The sequence below is a fragment of the Styela clava genome, chromosome 9 (assembly GCF_964204865.1).
Source record: "Styela clava chromosome 9, kaStyClav1.hap1.2, whole genome shotgun sequence".
NCBI classification, from domain to species: domain Eukaryota; kingdom Metazoa; phylum Chordata; class Ascidiacea; order Stolidobranchia; family Styelidae; genus Styela; species Styela clava.
The window spans coordinates 14,577,858-14,596,370 of record NC_135258.1 but is presented as its reverse complement, the minus strand read 5'-3'; the positions used below and the strand labels follow the sequence as shown (position 1 = coordinate 14,596,370).

The 18,513-nt window shown below is 35.4% G+C and overlaps 1 protein-coding gene across 2 annotated transcripts in view; it reads right to left on the bottom strand.

Moving 5' to 3' along the window:
- The window catches only part of LOC120339971 (uncharacterized), a 42,223-nt gene extending 28,647 nt beyond the window's left edge, over positions 1 to 13,576 (bottom strand). For both annotated transcript variants that reach the window (XM_039408215.2, XM_039408216.2), the window contains exons 1-2: positions 13,423 to 13,576; positions 8,583 to 8,668 (exon numbers count right to left, since the gene is read on the bottom strand). In XM_039408215.2, the coding sequence (XP_039264149.2) occupies positions 8,583 to 8,668; positions 13,423 to 13,449 (113 nt within the window). In that variant the 5' untranslated portion in view covers positions 13,450 to 13,576. The remainder of the gene's footprint in view (positions 1 to 8,582; positions 8,669 to 13,422) is intronic.
- Positions 13,577 to 18,513: the final 4,937 nt, after the last annotated feature.

Below are 18,513 nucleotides of genomic sequence, written 5' to 3'. Positions count from 1 at the left end.
ATGGCGGTTGGAATTCGCAACCGCTATTGTACTACCAATGTCAATATAAACTTGTAACTTAGATCATGTATGGATGCCACTCGAGTATATTTATGCAAATGTATTCGGAAACGACATATCGATATGGAAATTCGCCACACTAAAATTTACGAATTTATAACAAAATGTGATAACGCTAAAGAGCACATTTTTAACGCGCAGCTTATTCGATTTTTTTGGCTAGGTTGGGACGAGGGCCTGTACAATGGAGTTACAACATATGCGTGGAGTTACTACTATATATATAAGAACGGAGTCCTTCCGATTCGGCATTACATACTCAATCCAAAAGAGAATGTTAAAATCAATTTAATTAAGTTTCTCACTGGACAGGAAGTCAAAGGCATTTACTAAGAAGAACCCAATTTATTACGCACTGGGCAATGTGTCGGTCGAAGGCAATATCATTAACCCGTCGTACCAACATAGTTATACACGGCACGCTACTCTGGATAATACTACTATACTGGTTGCAATACTGTAATATACTGCATTTAAAATATTTAAACTTGAGATATCCTACCACTGCTTCTTATGTATTTTATGAGTAAGGAACCTATTGTTTAATTGACCTTATGACGGAAAAATGTTTGTAGCGTAGTAGAAATCTACCGGGGCAGCAACGCTAGTTTTATGCGATAGTGATTTGGTTTTACGATATGCTAACATTTAGTTCTGTGTATCCAAAACTTTGCCATATCACTAGCTGTAAACTTTAAAAAGTTATATCGTTTCCATTGTAAAAAGTCCGATGACATAAACATAAATCATGCCCGGACGTTTAACTCAAGTGTACGCGTTTTGTATGGCCGACAACTGCCAGCACGTTACCTCCATAATGAGATATCTGGAGGAAATGGCGACTGTGTAATTCATTCGAGACTGGAAAAGTGCAACACGGACTGCTCATTAGCGCCCCCCTTCGTATTACTACCAAGTCGCACACGAGCTTGAAAATTGTAAACGAGGGTAAGCCTAGACGGGGCGCGATTGGTATAGATACCATAACGCTATTATTGTAGCTAATAGAATATATACAACAACTTATCAGGGAATAATTTTAAACACAAATGCACAATTTACTTGCAATACACATTATACAATATATATATACCAAAGTAAAGATTGTTAACTGAGTAGGGTATTTTAACTTTCAGGTTGAAATAGATAAAGAAATAAAATGTCATTCTGGGTTTTAAGAATTGACTCCACTCATAACAGGATAAACTAATCGTGCCATAGGGTTTGCTTGTAGCTATATAATATAGTTTGAAATACTGAGTTGATAAATGGGCGGCTAACATCACGAACTTCTGATGCCACAGCAGCTGGATCACCATGATGTCATTGTGATACAACATAAACCCCAGCACACTGAGTTTTACAAGAAAAACAATTGTTATATACAACAGTAATCTGGTGTTTCGATTCATTTCAAATCGTATATTCCCAACATTGTGCACGAAAAACAAAAGACGTTGCTTCACACCCTCTTGAAACTGAAAATCTTCTGTGAGCCTCGATTTAAGTACTTGAAAGTGTTTGGCAAGTGGTATGTAAGTACACTACACCTAGAGCCGCTTTTAAATAAATGGCTGGCAAAGCATGGACGATGGCACAAATAAAAACTGCTCAAGCTTGAGAAAGAAGAGGATTGTCACTATGATTCCCCTAAGTGCGGTAAAGTGATCATCAATCTATCGCCTGTCTACAGCTGCGTTTCTCGGCACAGTGAAAAAAACTTAAACGTTAAATTCATCTTTACAATTTGAAACCACAAGACGTGAAGTGAAATGAATCTCAATACTCTTAGCTAATTTGGTTGATAAATATCTAGGAATTTCGACATGTAGAGTATAAAACAACTATCGTCTCTGGTACTTGGGCGGCGATGCAGCGGTTATATGGATTCGAATCAATAAAGGCGCTCTTTTTTGAACAACGTGCATCGCAGTGTTTCAAGCATTTGTTGATGTATCAGGAAACAGAATACCTAATCATAATTGCTATAATCGTTATAACATTTATTAACTCAAAAAGGATCAAGGAATGGATGCGTTTTTTTCGTCACCGGAGAAATATTCAATCTTGAATTATTTACCGTAATATGCAACCGACCAACTTACGCTTATCAAACTATTAACATTTGAATATGAAAAAATATTGAGTGCAACAATATAAAAATTAAACTCGAATACTGGAAATATATTTCGTATATAATATACATAACAAGCTTCAATACGAAACTAATCAAATAGCGTTATATATTTGTGAAAAATAGTAATTCATAATTTCAATTTTTTTTTTACCTGGAATTTTCGCTATATCACTGAAAATTCCAGATCAAATGAGGTGAATTTACTTTTAGTGCAAAATATCAAAAATTTAAATAATCTCAAGTTCTCAACCCTTAACCACTGGTACTGACCGATGAGTTTCACCTACACTTGACCTATAAAACTTTCTACTTAGTCATGGGAAAACCGCATCCCATTTGTCTCTGTCTATTTGCTACGCTGTTGTTTCACACAAGACCGCTCTTTTATCGCTACACCTGGATTTTAAAGTAGACGAAGATCGGGAAACTCTTTTGTTACGGTATTATCATACTAATTACTGAAAAGGTCGCGCAAATTTGTTTGCCAAATATACTATAAGGAGATTTTCGGAACACGTGCCGAAAAATCTTAAGGTATTTGCGGGACACGGTGCGATAGAAGTACCATCACCGAAATAAATGTAAAAATTTTCAAACAAACGTTAATCTTACATTACACATTCAAATTCTTTGGTCAAACAAGGTACGAAAACTAAGAATTGACGTATTCGGGTTGGTAATGTGGATCAAAGAGGTAAAGCAAATCAAATAATAGGTAATCTATTTGGAGAAGGATATCAAAGACGAACGATTATAGAATTGAATAATCTCTTTTAATTGCAATCAAAAGAAACGCAAACTTTTTTGGACATTCGGAAAAGAAAATCGTGCCCCAGACGAACGATATTTTGGCCAAGGCATTTGCGGCGTCATTGTGTTACAAAAGCAAATATATTATTTTACGTCCAAAATTTTAACTATTCAATGAGTAATCAACTATGTATAAGCTCGTTGGCTAAACAGACGACGTTGCTAAATCAATCTAAATTGAAATTGTGCGTATGTACATATTATTTTGGAAACGATTCTGACGCAGGGGCATTTGTGAGAAATGCCAATTAATTTTAGTTATTTGATAACACATTTCAATCCATATGTAATAATTGATAAAAAAAAAGCTACACACACACCATAAAATAGCAAGGTCATTTAACGAGAGCAGCTATTTAGAAAATAATAATACAGGCAGAATGTAGATGGAAGGTATTAAATAACGTGCATAAGTCTCCTTGTTTATTGGTTCTAATAAATTAGAGGAAACATAATTAATATTTGATAGATTATTTTTCTATACTGAAATCAACTCACAAAAGTAGAAAGAAATTGAACAATTCGCTCAATAATAAATTCATATTCAACTCCGGCAATCCGATGCATTTTAGCACTGAAGAAGAATTTTTTTTTATTTCAAGTGGCGCAACTATATCACCTTTCGTTACTTACTTATATACATGCAAAACTTAAACCACCTCAATTAAGTCCAGACAATTTACAATATCTATACGCCTAGTCAGAAGGTATTTTAATAATTTTCCCAGGCAGTTATAACTGATGTTGTTACTCATAAAAGAATCAAAATACGCCGATGCCTAGATCAAACAATTAGCTTGGGAATCGTCTTGAGACTTGTGACTATTCTACTCGGTTTCCTTCAGATTTATTACTACATAGATTTAGATTTACAGTGAAAAAGTTGCGCCAAATATACTAACATTTGGCAATTAATACAAAATTTAATACCAAAATAAAACGCATTCAAGAGCAAGATGCTGTTATGACATTGACGCTGTGTCACGCTGAGAGTCGACTCACACGTAGCCCCAAAGTAGAAGAAACAGAAACGGCTGGGATGACGTAATCTCGACAATAAGACAATCACATATGTAATACATTTAAACAAATGTAGATTTTTCATTGTGTTTCTATTGGCATAACCATAACGGACCTATCAACTATTATTAATAGTAATTGGCCTTTGTTTACAATCAGGCGGAATAACGCATACCGACTCAAAATTTAAATCTCAAATTCCAAGAAATGACACGTTTGAACTCGCAATAAGCGATGTAGGCTAGTCAAGTGACATGTGAAAACTTCCATAATACTGTGTGTTAAAATATAATGAATGCAAAAATATGTCGGTCATTTCATAGTTTGTTTCTCATTGTAGCGCGAAATGGCGATCTCGAGACTTGGAGGCAGATCACTGAGATTGGGAATAACCGGTATTTCGTGATTTGATAGAGCCGTCCACCTTTTTGATATGACGTCTAGCTTGAATATACCGCTAACTAACCGCAGCACTTTAGCTTGAAATCTCTCGCATAGTCACACCAAGGCGAAACCATGATATAAACATGTATAGTACTTTTTTTCAAACAGTTGCATCAGTGAATAAAAAGCACATCAATCTGGTGAGTCTGCCACCATTTTGTTTAATCTGTCTGCGATCTCCAAATGCTTGGGAAAATAATAATTATATAATATGCTGAAAGTTGATGAAGCTTTATTATTATCAGTAAATTGAACAATGCAAGTTCAAAATAACTTTCTCAGGGATAGATGCGTGTTCTGTCGTACGCTGGTCAATTAGCGCTAAAATGCGTACATTTGTTTTGTTACAAATATTTTTTAAGTTTTAGTGGAAAACTAAGAATATTTCACAATGACGAAGTGTTATATATATTTAATTAGTTGCATAATCAATCTCGAGTTAAGATTTCGATTACCAAGATTTAACTGGTGTACTAATGTGTTTTGTGGGCACAATGGGCCTTATCCTGCTGTGACGCGATTCAAGCGCAATACAAGTGGTGCTCGCAGCTATTGTGAACGACACCTGTTAAAACAAACATTCCCTACGTGCGACATGGGTAAACATGGTAGTATTGTTGTTCAGTAAAAATCTTCACAGAAAACGGTGGGAAATTGATGGATTTGTGTACCTTTAACCAAGTGATATTCAAATCCCCGCCAAAACCCACTGCGATAATTAATGTCACAAGCCAATACTAACAAAGAAGCAAATACGTGGACACGAAAGTGAAGCATCGGTATCGGTATGATAAGTCTGAAAACACTGAATCTGAAGCAAAGATCAATAGGAAATAATGTTTCCCTTTAACTAAGATAAAACTGTATATATATATATTTTTAAATATAGGATCCCAAAGGACTCATGAATACAGCTTTTAAAAAAATAGCCTATTCTAGCGACTATTTCCATCTTAAAGCAAAAAAAATTTGAAATTGATTGGTAAATTGGTTACGACGAAGAACAATTTTATCAACAATCACTCCAACAACCACAAGATTAAAAACAGCGAGAATTTGACAAAACGATACTTTTTTTCAACTTTGTGTCCAATAATATGCGTCTATCACTATCTGGTTAAACGAAAATAATACATTCGCAAAGCCCACATCGAATAGTAGTAGGTAATCGCTCAGGAACAGACGAATCCGGATTTTCACTTAAGAACATGTTTGTACTTCTTGTTGGTGGTTTAACTTCTATAGCGGTACTTAACTTCTGAGCGAAGTTATTTGAGTGTTTTCCAACTTTTTGTTTAGTAAATAATAACGATAAAATTGTGATGTCAAGACACATATTTTGGATATAAATCATTAGTAAAATCGTGAAAGAATTTTCACTAATACGTGAGTTAATATTAATGTTTTTTTATTGCTCTTTTTGATTCTATGAACGATTTTCAGTACTGGCATGACATATAATGGCGGTACTAAAATACTTGACTTCTATAATGGTTAAAATTTATACAGGTTGAAGTCGCATGTTTATTCCTTCCATCTATTGTAACCTATATTTTGGTTATCTTTGATTCTATAAACCAGGGTTTTTCAAACTGGGGGTCGCCGGCGAGGGTTGCGAAGGGGCTCCATTGCGTCGCGGGTATATCTTTTCGTCATTTAAGATTTGGAGTCAGTACTGGAACCCACCATCTCCGAAATAGATCCAAGATTCGATTCGATAACTGGCATGACCCAAAGATTCAAATATATACAGGCAAACTGTCGCACATTCCTTGTGACTAACATCATTTGAATGCTTCTTAAAAACTATGTGGACATAATTTGAAATCTTTGTAAAACGAAAAATGAATTTCTTTCAACTGGTTGGCATTATCAATGTTGTCATACAATTATATTAAATCAGCAACTTATCGTAACATATATCGAGTTCTTTCATGGCGCACAAACTCTATTATGAGTTTACATTTAGCGGGGATTAAAACGCCATATGACCTTTGGGTTTACGCCTGCCGAGGCCAATTTTCTTACTTTTCCGCGACAAAAATATCGGTGATAAGCCATTAGTTGTACTTGGAGGTGACATGCTTGAGTTCCAGTCATTATATACAGATTTGAAAATTCCTTTCAGAAACAATATATAACTTTATATACCTATATTTGTTTCCTTTCAACAAATACGTATAGTATAAAACCAAACTTTTTTTTAGTACCCACCATCCTGTATGTATATGGCAGATAAAAAAAAATTACGGTATAAGTACCGTGGGTAAGAACTACACGAAATGACTTGTCCATTTAAACTGGCGGGCCATGTAAGTAAAAGTTACATTTCATGGACAATATTTATAGTGTTACAAAAGCAAAAGTGGAAAACAATAAGCCTCATGCCAAAACTAAATTGATCGCAATCCCAACAAATTCCTTGAGGTATTATTTGCTAAAACAGCAAAATTTGGTTTTAGTTTGGTTGTGACAGCATCAGGCGGGCAAGATTGAATTACCCAACGGGCAGGATTTGGCCCGCGGGTCGTAGTTTGCCATGTCTGAATTTAGAATCATACCAAACTTGACTAAAATGCGATTTGCTTTAACCATAATACGCTGCTAGGTGGTAAAAATAAGTGGAGCCAAATCAAAGACGAATTCACGAAGGTAACCAAATCTTTTTTAATAAAAAAGAGATAATCTTAATGAGAATTAGCAAATAGTAACCAATGCGAGAAGTTCCGAGATTCCGTTGGTGTGCGTTAAAAAATATATTGTTTCTAAAGTAACATCATTAGACAGAGCGCGATATATAAATATAACAACGATATATTATTTGAATTTTTAAAGCAAATTCCCAGTTGGGGAGCATAGCAAATATAGTCTGAGCAAACAAACAATTGTACCTTCAATTGTTAGACAAACATTAATCTAAGATAACCCCAAAACAAATATACAATGGCACAGATAACACAAGCCTGGCGCAATCCGATAAAAACATGATTTACCAATATTATGCGATTTTTAGAATAACACATAATAATACTAGCCTAAAAATAACAGAATTTGATAACTATCAATGATCGTGCCAAAAGCAAGTGGCAATTTCAATATATTCCAACTTCAGCTATATTAGGTTCTTACTTTAGTTATATTTAGTATTGGTATGATCTGTAATTAAGAAACACTCTTTCTTGTAAATAAAGTAATTTTAGTCACGAATCAATAAACATGAACCCGAATGAAAGAACCATCGCCATGGTTGGTTTTAAAATGTTTTCACATCCTAATATAATTCGAGTAGCAGATAATACATTTCGCTAAAAAATAATCAATCCAGTAGTCGTTGCGGCTTTGTCTGTAGTTATAGTGAATCTGCTTATTGTATCAACGTTTATTTTGTTATATTGTCAGACTTGCTGTGATATCGTAAGCTCATCGCTAACAAACCAGTTCAAATTTCCAAATTATTTCAATTCGTTAGTTTCCATGGGCGCAGACGGATACTTTTCAATTTTTATCAATATCCAATGGGAAATTCTGGCATCAGTACCAGCACTCGATATAAGAGCCATTGCCGGATACCTGTGGATGGGATGCTTAGCACAATAACAAAATTCAATATTAATGACCTCGAAGACTTCCGAGTTTGAAAGTAGCAAATAAATTTACTCTTCTTGTCATATCTTTAAAACGGAAACGGTATGGAAATAATAACAAGTTAGCAAACAGTCAGACCATGAGTACGATATAGCATATCTAGAAAGTTGCGTACCGGTAGTCACGTTATGAAGAAAGTATTGTATCATCCATTTATTAAAACGTCTTCTGCAGAGATAGGCTCACATGATGCTTTATTGGAAAATTGTTTTAAACCGTGCTGGTTTTAATATTAATTTATTTCAGCTCACTGTTTTCAACAGTCTAGGCGGGGTACATTTATCTCACACTGCCTCCTGATTCAAAATTCAAACAATACGAGCACGGGAAACGGATGTTACCTGTGGCGTTACCTGCATCCCTGTAATTAGTTCTATTGAACACAAAGAGAAGATATATAAAAGTTACAAATGCGCAGTTTTAGTATCCTAGTGTGGACTAGACAAGGTTGCTTCATTCTACTCACCGCCAGGCGTGAAGTGCAAATCCGGGGCATTGATCTCCGCAATTCACACATGATCTTCCCATGATGCATTGAATGAGAACGTGCAACTGAAAAAAAAACATAATGAATATTTCATTTGAAATATAAACAGTTTTAACCGCTGTTTTCAATTAAGGATCTTTCTAATCAATATGGTTTAGTATTCTCGTTTTATTCCAAGCAACTACACTCAAATCTGTTACCCGCAACAAACAAAAATGCTTAACAAGTCATTGTCTGTTGCCAAAAAGTTATGCTAGAAATTTTCAAACAAAAAAAGTTAAATGAATCGACCTACTGGTTTCACAAAATGAAGTCCTAATTTTAAGGATTATGAATTTTTGCCAGGCTTGCACAGATGCCGGAATAGTTATACAATATTGTTATGAACTAATTAATCTTTTGGTTATCGTGATTTTATGAATCAGTTTTAAGCAGGAAAACCAAATTTCGAAAATGTATAATCCTCCTTAAGGCGTAAATAGAGTCAATCATTTCTATTTTAAACTGTAATCTATATAATATAAATAGCAATACTCTTAATTCCCGTGCCCACAAACAAATATAAACAGAATATAGATAAACTCAATTACCCAAATATATATAAAAAATGTAGAGCGTATATATTTTGATCGTCGTTAAGTGATATATTCGCCGCAAACAATCAATGAGCTTCAGTATCTTTTACGACGCAATCGTCTTCGGGGATATCACAGTTGAATAAGAATTTTCGGTGCTCCCGAAGTATGCGAACCAAGATGGCGGACATCGGAACGTAACATGGGTAACAGGTTAGGGTTAGGCGATAATTCTTTTCCAATTTTCCCTATTTTAGTCCTATTATCAATTCGAAGACTAGCCAAGAGTCTCCCGTAGTATTTATACCTAAAATTATGGCCTAACCCTAACCTAGTACACATATTACATTCCGATGTCCGCCATCTTGGTTCGCATACTTCGGGAGCCCCGAATTTTCGTTATTAAGGACACATTTCAATTTTTTTCATAGTCTGTGATTGACTTATAAAACCGTTATTTTCGTCTAATGTAAAAAGCTATGAAAAAAGATGGATACTTAGACCCAAACGCCATCTGAATTGTCGTTCCGATGAAGTGCTATTCTATTGGAACAACATTACTAAGTCGCATGAATAAATGGCGGATACATATTAGTCCTCAACTATGACATGAAGCACAATATATATTTTGTTGACTTGTACTCTGTAATTCGTCAGTAGATTTTTTCTAAATAGGCTTTTGGGCCATTCCAAGCAACTGTTGAATTTCAGCAAGTTTTTTGTGAAAGTAATTGTTTTGTATTTTTTTATATCAAAAGACACTTGAAATTTATTAGACTGCATTCATTTCACCGAAAAAGTTGAAGTTTCATCTGGGTCTGTGATGATTTACACAAAGTGACCTAAAATGTATAAATATTGATATAATCGACATGTTTTTTGATAAATCATAGCATAAAATGTTTGATTATTTGGTACAGCTATTTCATTTCAAATAGATGCACTGTACTTGAGTTTAATAAATCTTAAGTGTTTGCAGTGCTGTAGCCTGTAGGACATGTTTTCACCTATATGACGATTTATTACCAGAATTTTAATAGATGATAGAGGCCGCTGTTCCAAATGGAAAAAATGTAATTTATTGTCATATACAATATGTATATTATTGACATAGATCTACACTCTACAGTGTTACATTAAGTAACTTGAGCAACACATACAGGGGTCCTTCAGCTACTGCATCAGAAATTAGTATGGCTCCTGCTGTACCAGTGCGGCAATTTACAACACAAAGAAACTTTAATGCGTGGCGGACTTGCCAAAACGCCATTGAAAAGAGATAGCAAGAAGGCTATATTTTTTATTTGCGTGATCATAGTAACACATACATGCCACGGCCCCGCATATTATGAATATCTAACTAGTAAATAGGCACCGGATTTTGGTATGAAATTGAATAACATATGATGTGCTTGCTATTGTACTGTGACGCCATTAGAATAATATTTGAAATAAATCCGATCAACTTTTGGTTCAGTGCTCTAGCTACAAATAAGTGCATTTTAATAATCCTATGAGTCAGAAACAAAAAATGCTGTTTCTATGAATGAAGTTTCGAATTAACCAGTTGTAATTATATGTGCGGATGAGCGATAGTATAATATGGGAGCATTACATTTTGAAAACGTAAATGACCATCTAACCAAAATTTTAATAGTCTGCGACATTTCGGAATCAGGAAGGATATTTGCATTATATTGTGACGGCGTCAAAGACACATGCACTAATATTAAACATTATGAATGAATCCAATAAAATTTTATTACTATAAACTCGGATAATATTTTGACACAATATTTTACTTTCCACTTTAAATTGGTCTTAGAGCATTTTATAAATAGAATCTACGTGACATGGTCGAAGCGCAGTTAATATTGAACACCCTGACTTCATTATTTGATGATCAATGCGTTATTTCAATACGTAGGTCCCTTACCCCTCAATTATTTTGTAATTATAGTTCTTATGGATGGTATTGTGAATACAAAAACGATGATCACATTGATCATACCGGTATAGGCGTATATAACTTGCGTCATTTTAATTATACGGTGTTACCGAAACTTACGCTACCGAGCGTTGCCAAAAAGTAACAGAATTTTGTTTCTTCTTATTATTTGGTGGCTGATTATGTGGAAAGAGAAACTGAGAGGAAAGAGAAACTGAATCTCTATAACTCGTAGGATTGTCGATGGCACAGTTTTTCGGCGATTCAAGTGTGTCATATGACACTGTCATACCTAGACTGAACGATATAGTAACGTGACCGACGATAAATATAAAACCCTAACGCACTTATTTCCAAACCTTTTTGTTCAATTCCTTTCAATCAAAGTCGCATCTCCACTTTTGGAAAGTTTAAGTTGTTTAAAATGTGTGCAAAAATAACTATTATACAAAGTGTTAAAAAAGTGACACAAAATTCAATTATTAAACGCTAAAAAGTAAAGCGAAATTTAGTCTTTAAAATTTTCATCTTTTTTGTAAATCACATTAAGCAAAGAGATGAGAATAATGAAGACCGAAGAAGAAGTTCGAAGATTAAATTTTGAGTTACTTTCTTAACTTTTAAAGATTAGATTTTGAGTTACTTTTTCAACACCCTGTAGTAATGATAAATAATATTGACAAGGCTGCAGCAAATTTCCCTGCAAGAACGATAAAATTTCTTCTTGGGTGGGAATTTTTTCCCAGTTGGGAACTAACGGATAAGAATAGCATTTCTTAATCTGGGTCCTCGCCTCCTGAGAGGAGACGAACAAACCTCTTCATTAGGTACCATTCGCTATAACTACAGGTAAATTGACTGCGATTTGGTTGATTTTTGAAAGTAATGGATTTATTCTTCGGCTTTTTTTGTATTAAAGGTAGCGCATACGATAACTGAGGGAACGCGATAATAGAAAAAATATGTATTTTTATAGAAAAGTAAAGGGACACAAAGGTCTAAAATTTTTAATAAAGTTCACGCATCACGAAAGTTTGAGAGTCACTCCTTCCATTCCTTCCTTGCGTCGAAGGCATTGTATATTTTATGGAAGTTTGCTCAAAACAAGATTACGCCACCCGTGCCCTGGCGTCTGAGGATTATGTAAAAATTAATGTAAACTAATCATGACAAAGATAATACAAGTTTTATGTCGATATGCGAAAGTACATTACCTTAATTTATTTGAAAGCAAAACATTCAAACATTCCAATGACGTCCGCGTTTTTAACAATCTTCAAAGAAAGCAATGGCAGATACCTTGCACACAACTGCTTTTTTAATGTAAATCTGACGGAGCATGGGATTAAGGTCGAAGACTTCCACTTTAATTTTGAGTTCAACGTAATATATGATAAAATCGGATGAATTAATTTATATTAGAGCAGGTGACCGTACATTTGAACCCATGTACATTTGAACCCATGCGTATATCCACGGGTTCAATCTATATGCGGGTGCTAAAACCCATGGGTTAGGGTTAGTATGGGTTTAACTATCCGTGACACAAAAAAAATTCCATAGGTGCAATAGCATACAGGTGCAATTGTCATGGGTTCAAATGTACGTGGGTTCAAATGTAATGGAACCATTAGAGCATCATTAGACCGACATTCGTATAGCTTAGATATTCAGCTGTGGTATAAAATGCTGTTGGCTTCCTTTTTACTCGGGGTCATGACGTGACCCTTTCTCTGAGCTGATAAGAAGAAACCATAAGTCCTACGAGCATCGATTACATAAACAAATGGTATTATATATATATGTGTTTCCATTACGAACAAACGGGGATAAATATGAATTTACAGGGGACAATCTCTTTTTCTACCCATTGTATTGAGTTTGAAACTGGATCAGCAACCTTATATCAGCATTTCCCTATGCCACGTTCGCAAGAAATATTCCTATCCCGTGATAGACTGCACACATCAATCATCAAATTTTCTTTCGCCGTCGACGGGGCTAGAAATCGTTAGTGTGTTATTATGACCGCAAGCGCAGATGAATAGTGTGCTCTTCCAACCTCGCATGTAATCCTCATACAGTAGGGTTTCAGACTTGGATTTGCGAAAGGGTTCTTGCCTACACGGTGCTAATTTCGGGACAATCAGGATGTTTCGCTTCCCTTTCTCCACAATACAAATACGGTAAGTTAATTGTGAACAACCAGAACAAACCATTCCACAAATAGGTTAGTTCATTGATCAGCCGAATCGACTGCCAATATCTCTAGAAAACACAAAAACAAAACACTCACTGCTTTCTGTTGGTGAGTCTTTGGCATTGTCCAGAATTGTTGAAAAAACGCATGCAGTAAAATGAAGAGAAAGTCTTAAAATTCAACAACCAACAAGGAAGTTCTTGGTTAGCATCAAACTCATGCAAGTATTTTTAATATCTAATAACAAACAAAAAGAAGCAATAAAAACAAAGCTTATACAACCAAAAACAGATATAAGCAGAAAAGACTATTAAACAACATTGTGAAGTATACATTTTGGAATGAAGTCAGTCAATGTAAAGAAGGTAGCTTTTATAATTATGCCTGATCTGTTCTGATGCATTGCAGACATCTCATACAGATATCTCGAATGGAAACAAAAAATTTGATGTTTTTCAAATTTTACAAACAGTATTATGTTGAAATAATCTCAAAATGAAGAATTCATTGAATTGAATATTTCAATTTTCCTGTGCTATATGTATCGAACAATTCCTGCTTTGTTGACAAAATGCAGATCATAAGAAATGTATAAGAGATTATATGTTAGTTAGTACACACCAAACGATTTTAAATAAAGTGTTAATAAAACATACAAAAAACTACAGAAACCATGAAAAACAAATTTAGGAATTTATGTTGTAGATCTCATGCACATTCATGAAATTCAAAAAGAGTCATAAAATAGAATAAACTAAAGAAAAAAATTGAAGTTGAACAAATTAAAGTCAAAAAGGGAAAAAATTTGATTATTGTGTCAAAGGTTGCAAGAAATGATAAGAAGTTAGTACGAAAACAAATTGGTACTGTTTCAAGCTCTGGTAATGCCACATATTTAGGTAATAATGAGACACAATGGTCTGAGTTTTTACTTTGTCCAGTTAATTATGTTGTTCATTGTAGACTTATACTACATTTTAAATGAAACACTGAATGCAAATTCAGGAAATAAATTGTTTCAAGACTCAGAATCCAAATGAAATTCAGCTTATAGAAATTTGATAAAAGCAATGGTGCATACCCTCTTAATATGGAATCCACTCCAAACATGGCTTGTGGACAAACATAATAAAGTGAGAAACACCACCGAAAGAAAACACTTGTAGCTTCTTGAATTACTTGTGGCAACAGACTCTGATGCCCCCTGAAGGTCGTATTGCTTAGTTTCAGCTTAGAGAAATTTGATAAAAGCAATGGTGGGATTCAGCCAGTTCGCACCAATTCTATAGAACCGTCTCACAAAATTTTATGAGATTAGCGAACCGGTTAGCATTACTGGTTACTGTCAATGACTTTTTGTAACAGAACAGGGTGAAAAATATGACTTTTGTGATGGCACCGGCTGACAAAAAAATTGAATCCCACACTGTGTATACCCTCTTATACCAAAGCATCTGTTTATTTATTATTTATGCATGTATTGTGTGTTTCATGGTTTGACAAATAATAAAATTAGATATGTTGAGTTAGTTTACAACATATTTGACTATTTTTTTCTTACATACCTACACTGATCCAGAGACAATGGCTCAAGTCTGATAGTAGATTTTACCTGGACTCTCAACTCGACCAAACTGAATTTATATGACTGTCTTTAGATTGAAATGAATTTGAAAAGTATCAATGTGAGATTACAGCATATTTTATGCAGAGGTATTCACCCCTTCGACAACTTTAATCAAACGGGTTCCCACTGGACTGCCTAAGCATATGATAGATAACTTTAATTGATTTGGATATGCCTCTGACTAAGGAAACACATTGTAATACTTCTCTCAGTAGGGGTTAAGTTCGCTGAATTGATTTCCTAACAGTGCTGCCAAGAAATCACAAGCTTTTTGTCATAATGACCTCGCTTCATGATAAAAAAAATTCAAACCCATTTTATAATACAGTAACAGATGTAACAACAGCTGCGTGATATTTCCATTTTTGTGTTCCAGGTTCCAACCCTCTGTTCTTTACACTATTTGTGGAAAATCCACAACCACATGGTATACTGTAACCACATTGTGTACTGTAACCCTGTAACCACATTTGAGCTGATTATATATTTTTTTCTGTGTTTGCTAAATATATTGGAATTTTTATAAAATGTTTCCAGTATTGTAATTGGTTTTATAAATTCTCTAATAGCTAAGCAGCTTTCTTGATGGCATAATATCTTTTGAGCTTCCATCTATTAAACTTCTGTGTGAACTGTTGTTTCATGCATCTTGACCTTGTAATCGACTGTCTATCTGTATTGTGATATTTCATTATTAGTCTGCTACCGGTACTTATATCTTATCTTCTGGTAACCTAAATCATTAAGTCTAATGGCTCTTGGTTTCATCCAAATGAAAGCTCACTTTCAAGCTATTTTCAATAAACAGATGTTTGGATATATGAATCAAATCACCTGATCTCCCTAGCCATAATCCGAACACTTCTTTATGTTTGACCAAACCATGTATCTATGTGGATACATTTAAACCTGTTATGCTTCAATAGTATGTACCATTATACAAAATTCTACTGCCACGAATTGCTTCCTGATAAGTTTCATGTCAGCCCAAAACATCTGAATGAATGTGCCTCATTCTTTCATTACTGCAATACAAAATCAAAGGTGTCCAAACAAATCAAGTACTGTACATATTGCATATTGAAGTACTCACACACAACATACTCTGATACTAGAGTAAGACATGAAAAAATTATACAGTAGCCCATATACAGATATACCTGTATGATATATATATCTTTATATATAAGTTTTTTGCAAGCTGTTAGGCTGCGGTATCGGTACCGGTATCGCCGGGAACGCAGTACAGGAGTAATTGTCAGTATGTAGCCTATATATGGATTTTAGTCTATGCATACCTAAACAGACGGCTTATGACGGCATGGTACTCTACCAGGAAAGTGTAGGTAGCCTCAATGAACAATACCTGAATACTATACAGCTGTAACTCTACCGTATACATACAACTGTACAAAAACATCAAAACATACAATGACGGCCTATACATATATATTAAGGCAGTGAGGAAGATCCACACTTATCCCAAAACAAAACAATATATAACAAAGTGAATTATTGCGCTAGCACAACAGCAACGGAAGTATTTTATTATTATGAATGATCAATTTTAAATTTTAGGCGAGAGAAATCTTTAAAACGGAAAAGCGCTCGTTCGCATGGCAAAGAGAAGCCAACTTTATATATGTTTACTCTTGCGTGACACCCTGAAATTCAGGCTAATTTTTCAGAAAAACTGATGACCGGATACGATTTACATATGACCGGATTTAGGATAGGATAGGATTTACATATTTATCCCAGGGGAGAGGAAAGCCGATAAGACGGCTTATCCATATGGCGAACCACGGCCTCTCGTCCGGTTACCATTCCAAGTCGGGTATGGGATTAGTTTTACTGTATTGTTTTGTTTTCGGAAGCATGGACTTGGTGGTGGAGGAAGCCGTAACCGACCAGCGGTTACGTGAACCACCCAACGACGGCGAGGAGTCCAGCAATCCTCTCGCACATAACCATCCCTGCATGGGATTCGAGCCTGCGAACCCACGCAGAGTAATTAGAGGTGCGGTGGCGAGCGTATTCCTAACGCTTAGCCCGTTGAGCCACACCGCCCCTGTGAGAGGAAAGTCGATTTAATCATTTGGCCACTACCAGTTCATTTTGTGATCAGTTATCCAGATGTTTATTTTCAAATGCATGAACCTGATGGTGGAAGAAGCCGTAACCGATGACAGGTGACGTAAACCACCCTACGGCGGCGAGTCCAGCAATCCTCTCGAACATAATTATCCCCAAGGGATGTCCACCCACTCAGAGTTGACTACGGTAATTAGAGGTGGCGAACGTATTCCTAAGCACGATGCTCCACGCCACAGCCAGACTGATAAAAAAATGATGGTTGCTTTGCAATCAGAATACCTACAGTATCGAACATGTCATATAGGAGCACAATATAAGCAGTGGTGGGATTCAGATAGTTCGCACCGGTTCCCACGGAAATTTATGAGATCAGCGAACCATTTAACATCACTGAAAAATATGACTTTTGTGAAGCAAGCGGCTGACAAAAAAATTGAATCCCACCACTGAATATAATCATCATAATAGTCGATAAAATAACTGATAATAATTAACTATAGAATCAGGAAAATAATCAAAACCTGGGACAGAGTGGTCCAAACCCAAACATGCGGGTGATACCCGCCGTATCATTATATGTGTCCCGCGTCACATTTGCTGGTATGAGCGGTATGCTAGTCATTGTTATAGATAGCAATTGGTGCCTGGTGGTGTAGGCCGTGGCGAAGGGTAAAAAAAATCGCATTCGTTTTTGTTGTGTCACAAAAATAACCAGAATGATCTTCTGACATATTGTTACATCACTAACGCCATTGCATTGATCACATGTGTCGTCTGCCATGTATTTCAATCTGTTTTCCTGCCATTTTTCATTGAAGCTAGGTGGCAGTTTAAATATTTGACAGCACTTACTTGTACGAGCAAGTTTTTTCACGGATGAACCATGTCAAATCCCCCGTGAGATCACTAATTTCTGACAGTCGTATGAAAAATTCGCTGCGCATTGCTACATGGTCCATCGCATCGAATATTGACAAACTTATGGACCTTTCCCCGACATCAAAACATCCGTATTTTCAACCAATCACAAGCGAGCAGATGTAAACAAACATTCTCTGCTGAAAAGTCGCTCAGACAACTTTAGACGCGTTCCGCACAGGTTGCTGGCGGTTTAGGCAGATATTTGTCCTTTTTTTTCTCCACAGGACTGCGAGAATTAGAAAGCTGTAATACTGTATGTTACTTGTTGCAAATCACGTTCACGAAATCTATATATCTATACTATACTAAAGGGCTGTACCCGTTGCAGGCACCTTACAGGTTACGGTACTGTACAGGTCACAACTGCTATTTCGAACCAAAAAATAGTAGACAATCATGCTGATGCAATCAAGGGTACCGGTAGGCGGTAGCCTACCGTATGTTACAAAAAAAAAAAAATTGTCTTCGATACGATGTTGCATTTTTATTAAACAGAATCTATTAGTGAATTATTTTGGTAGACTAACTATGTGTAAACGCTG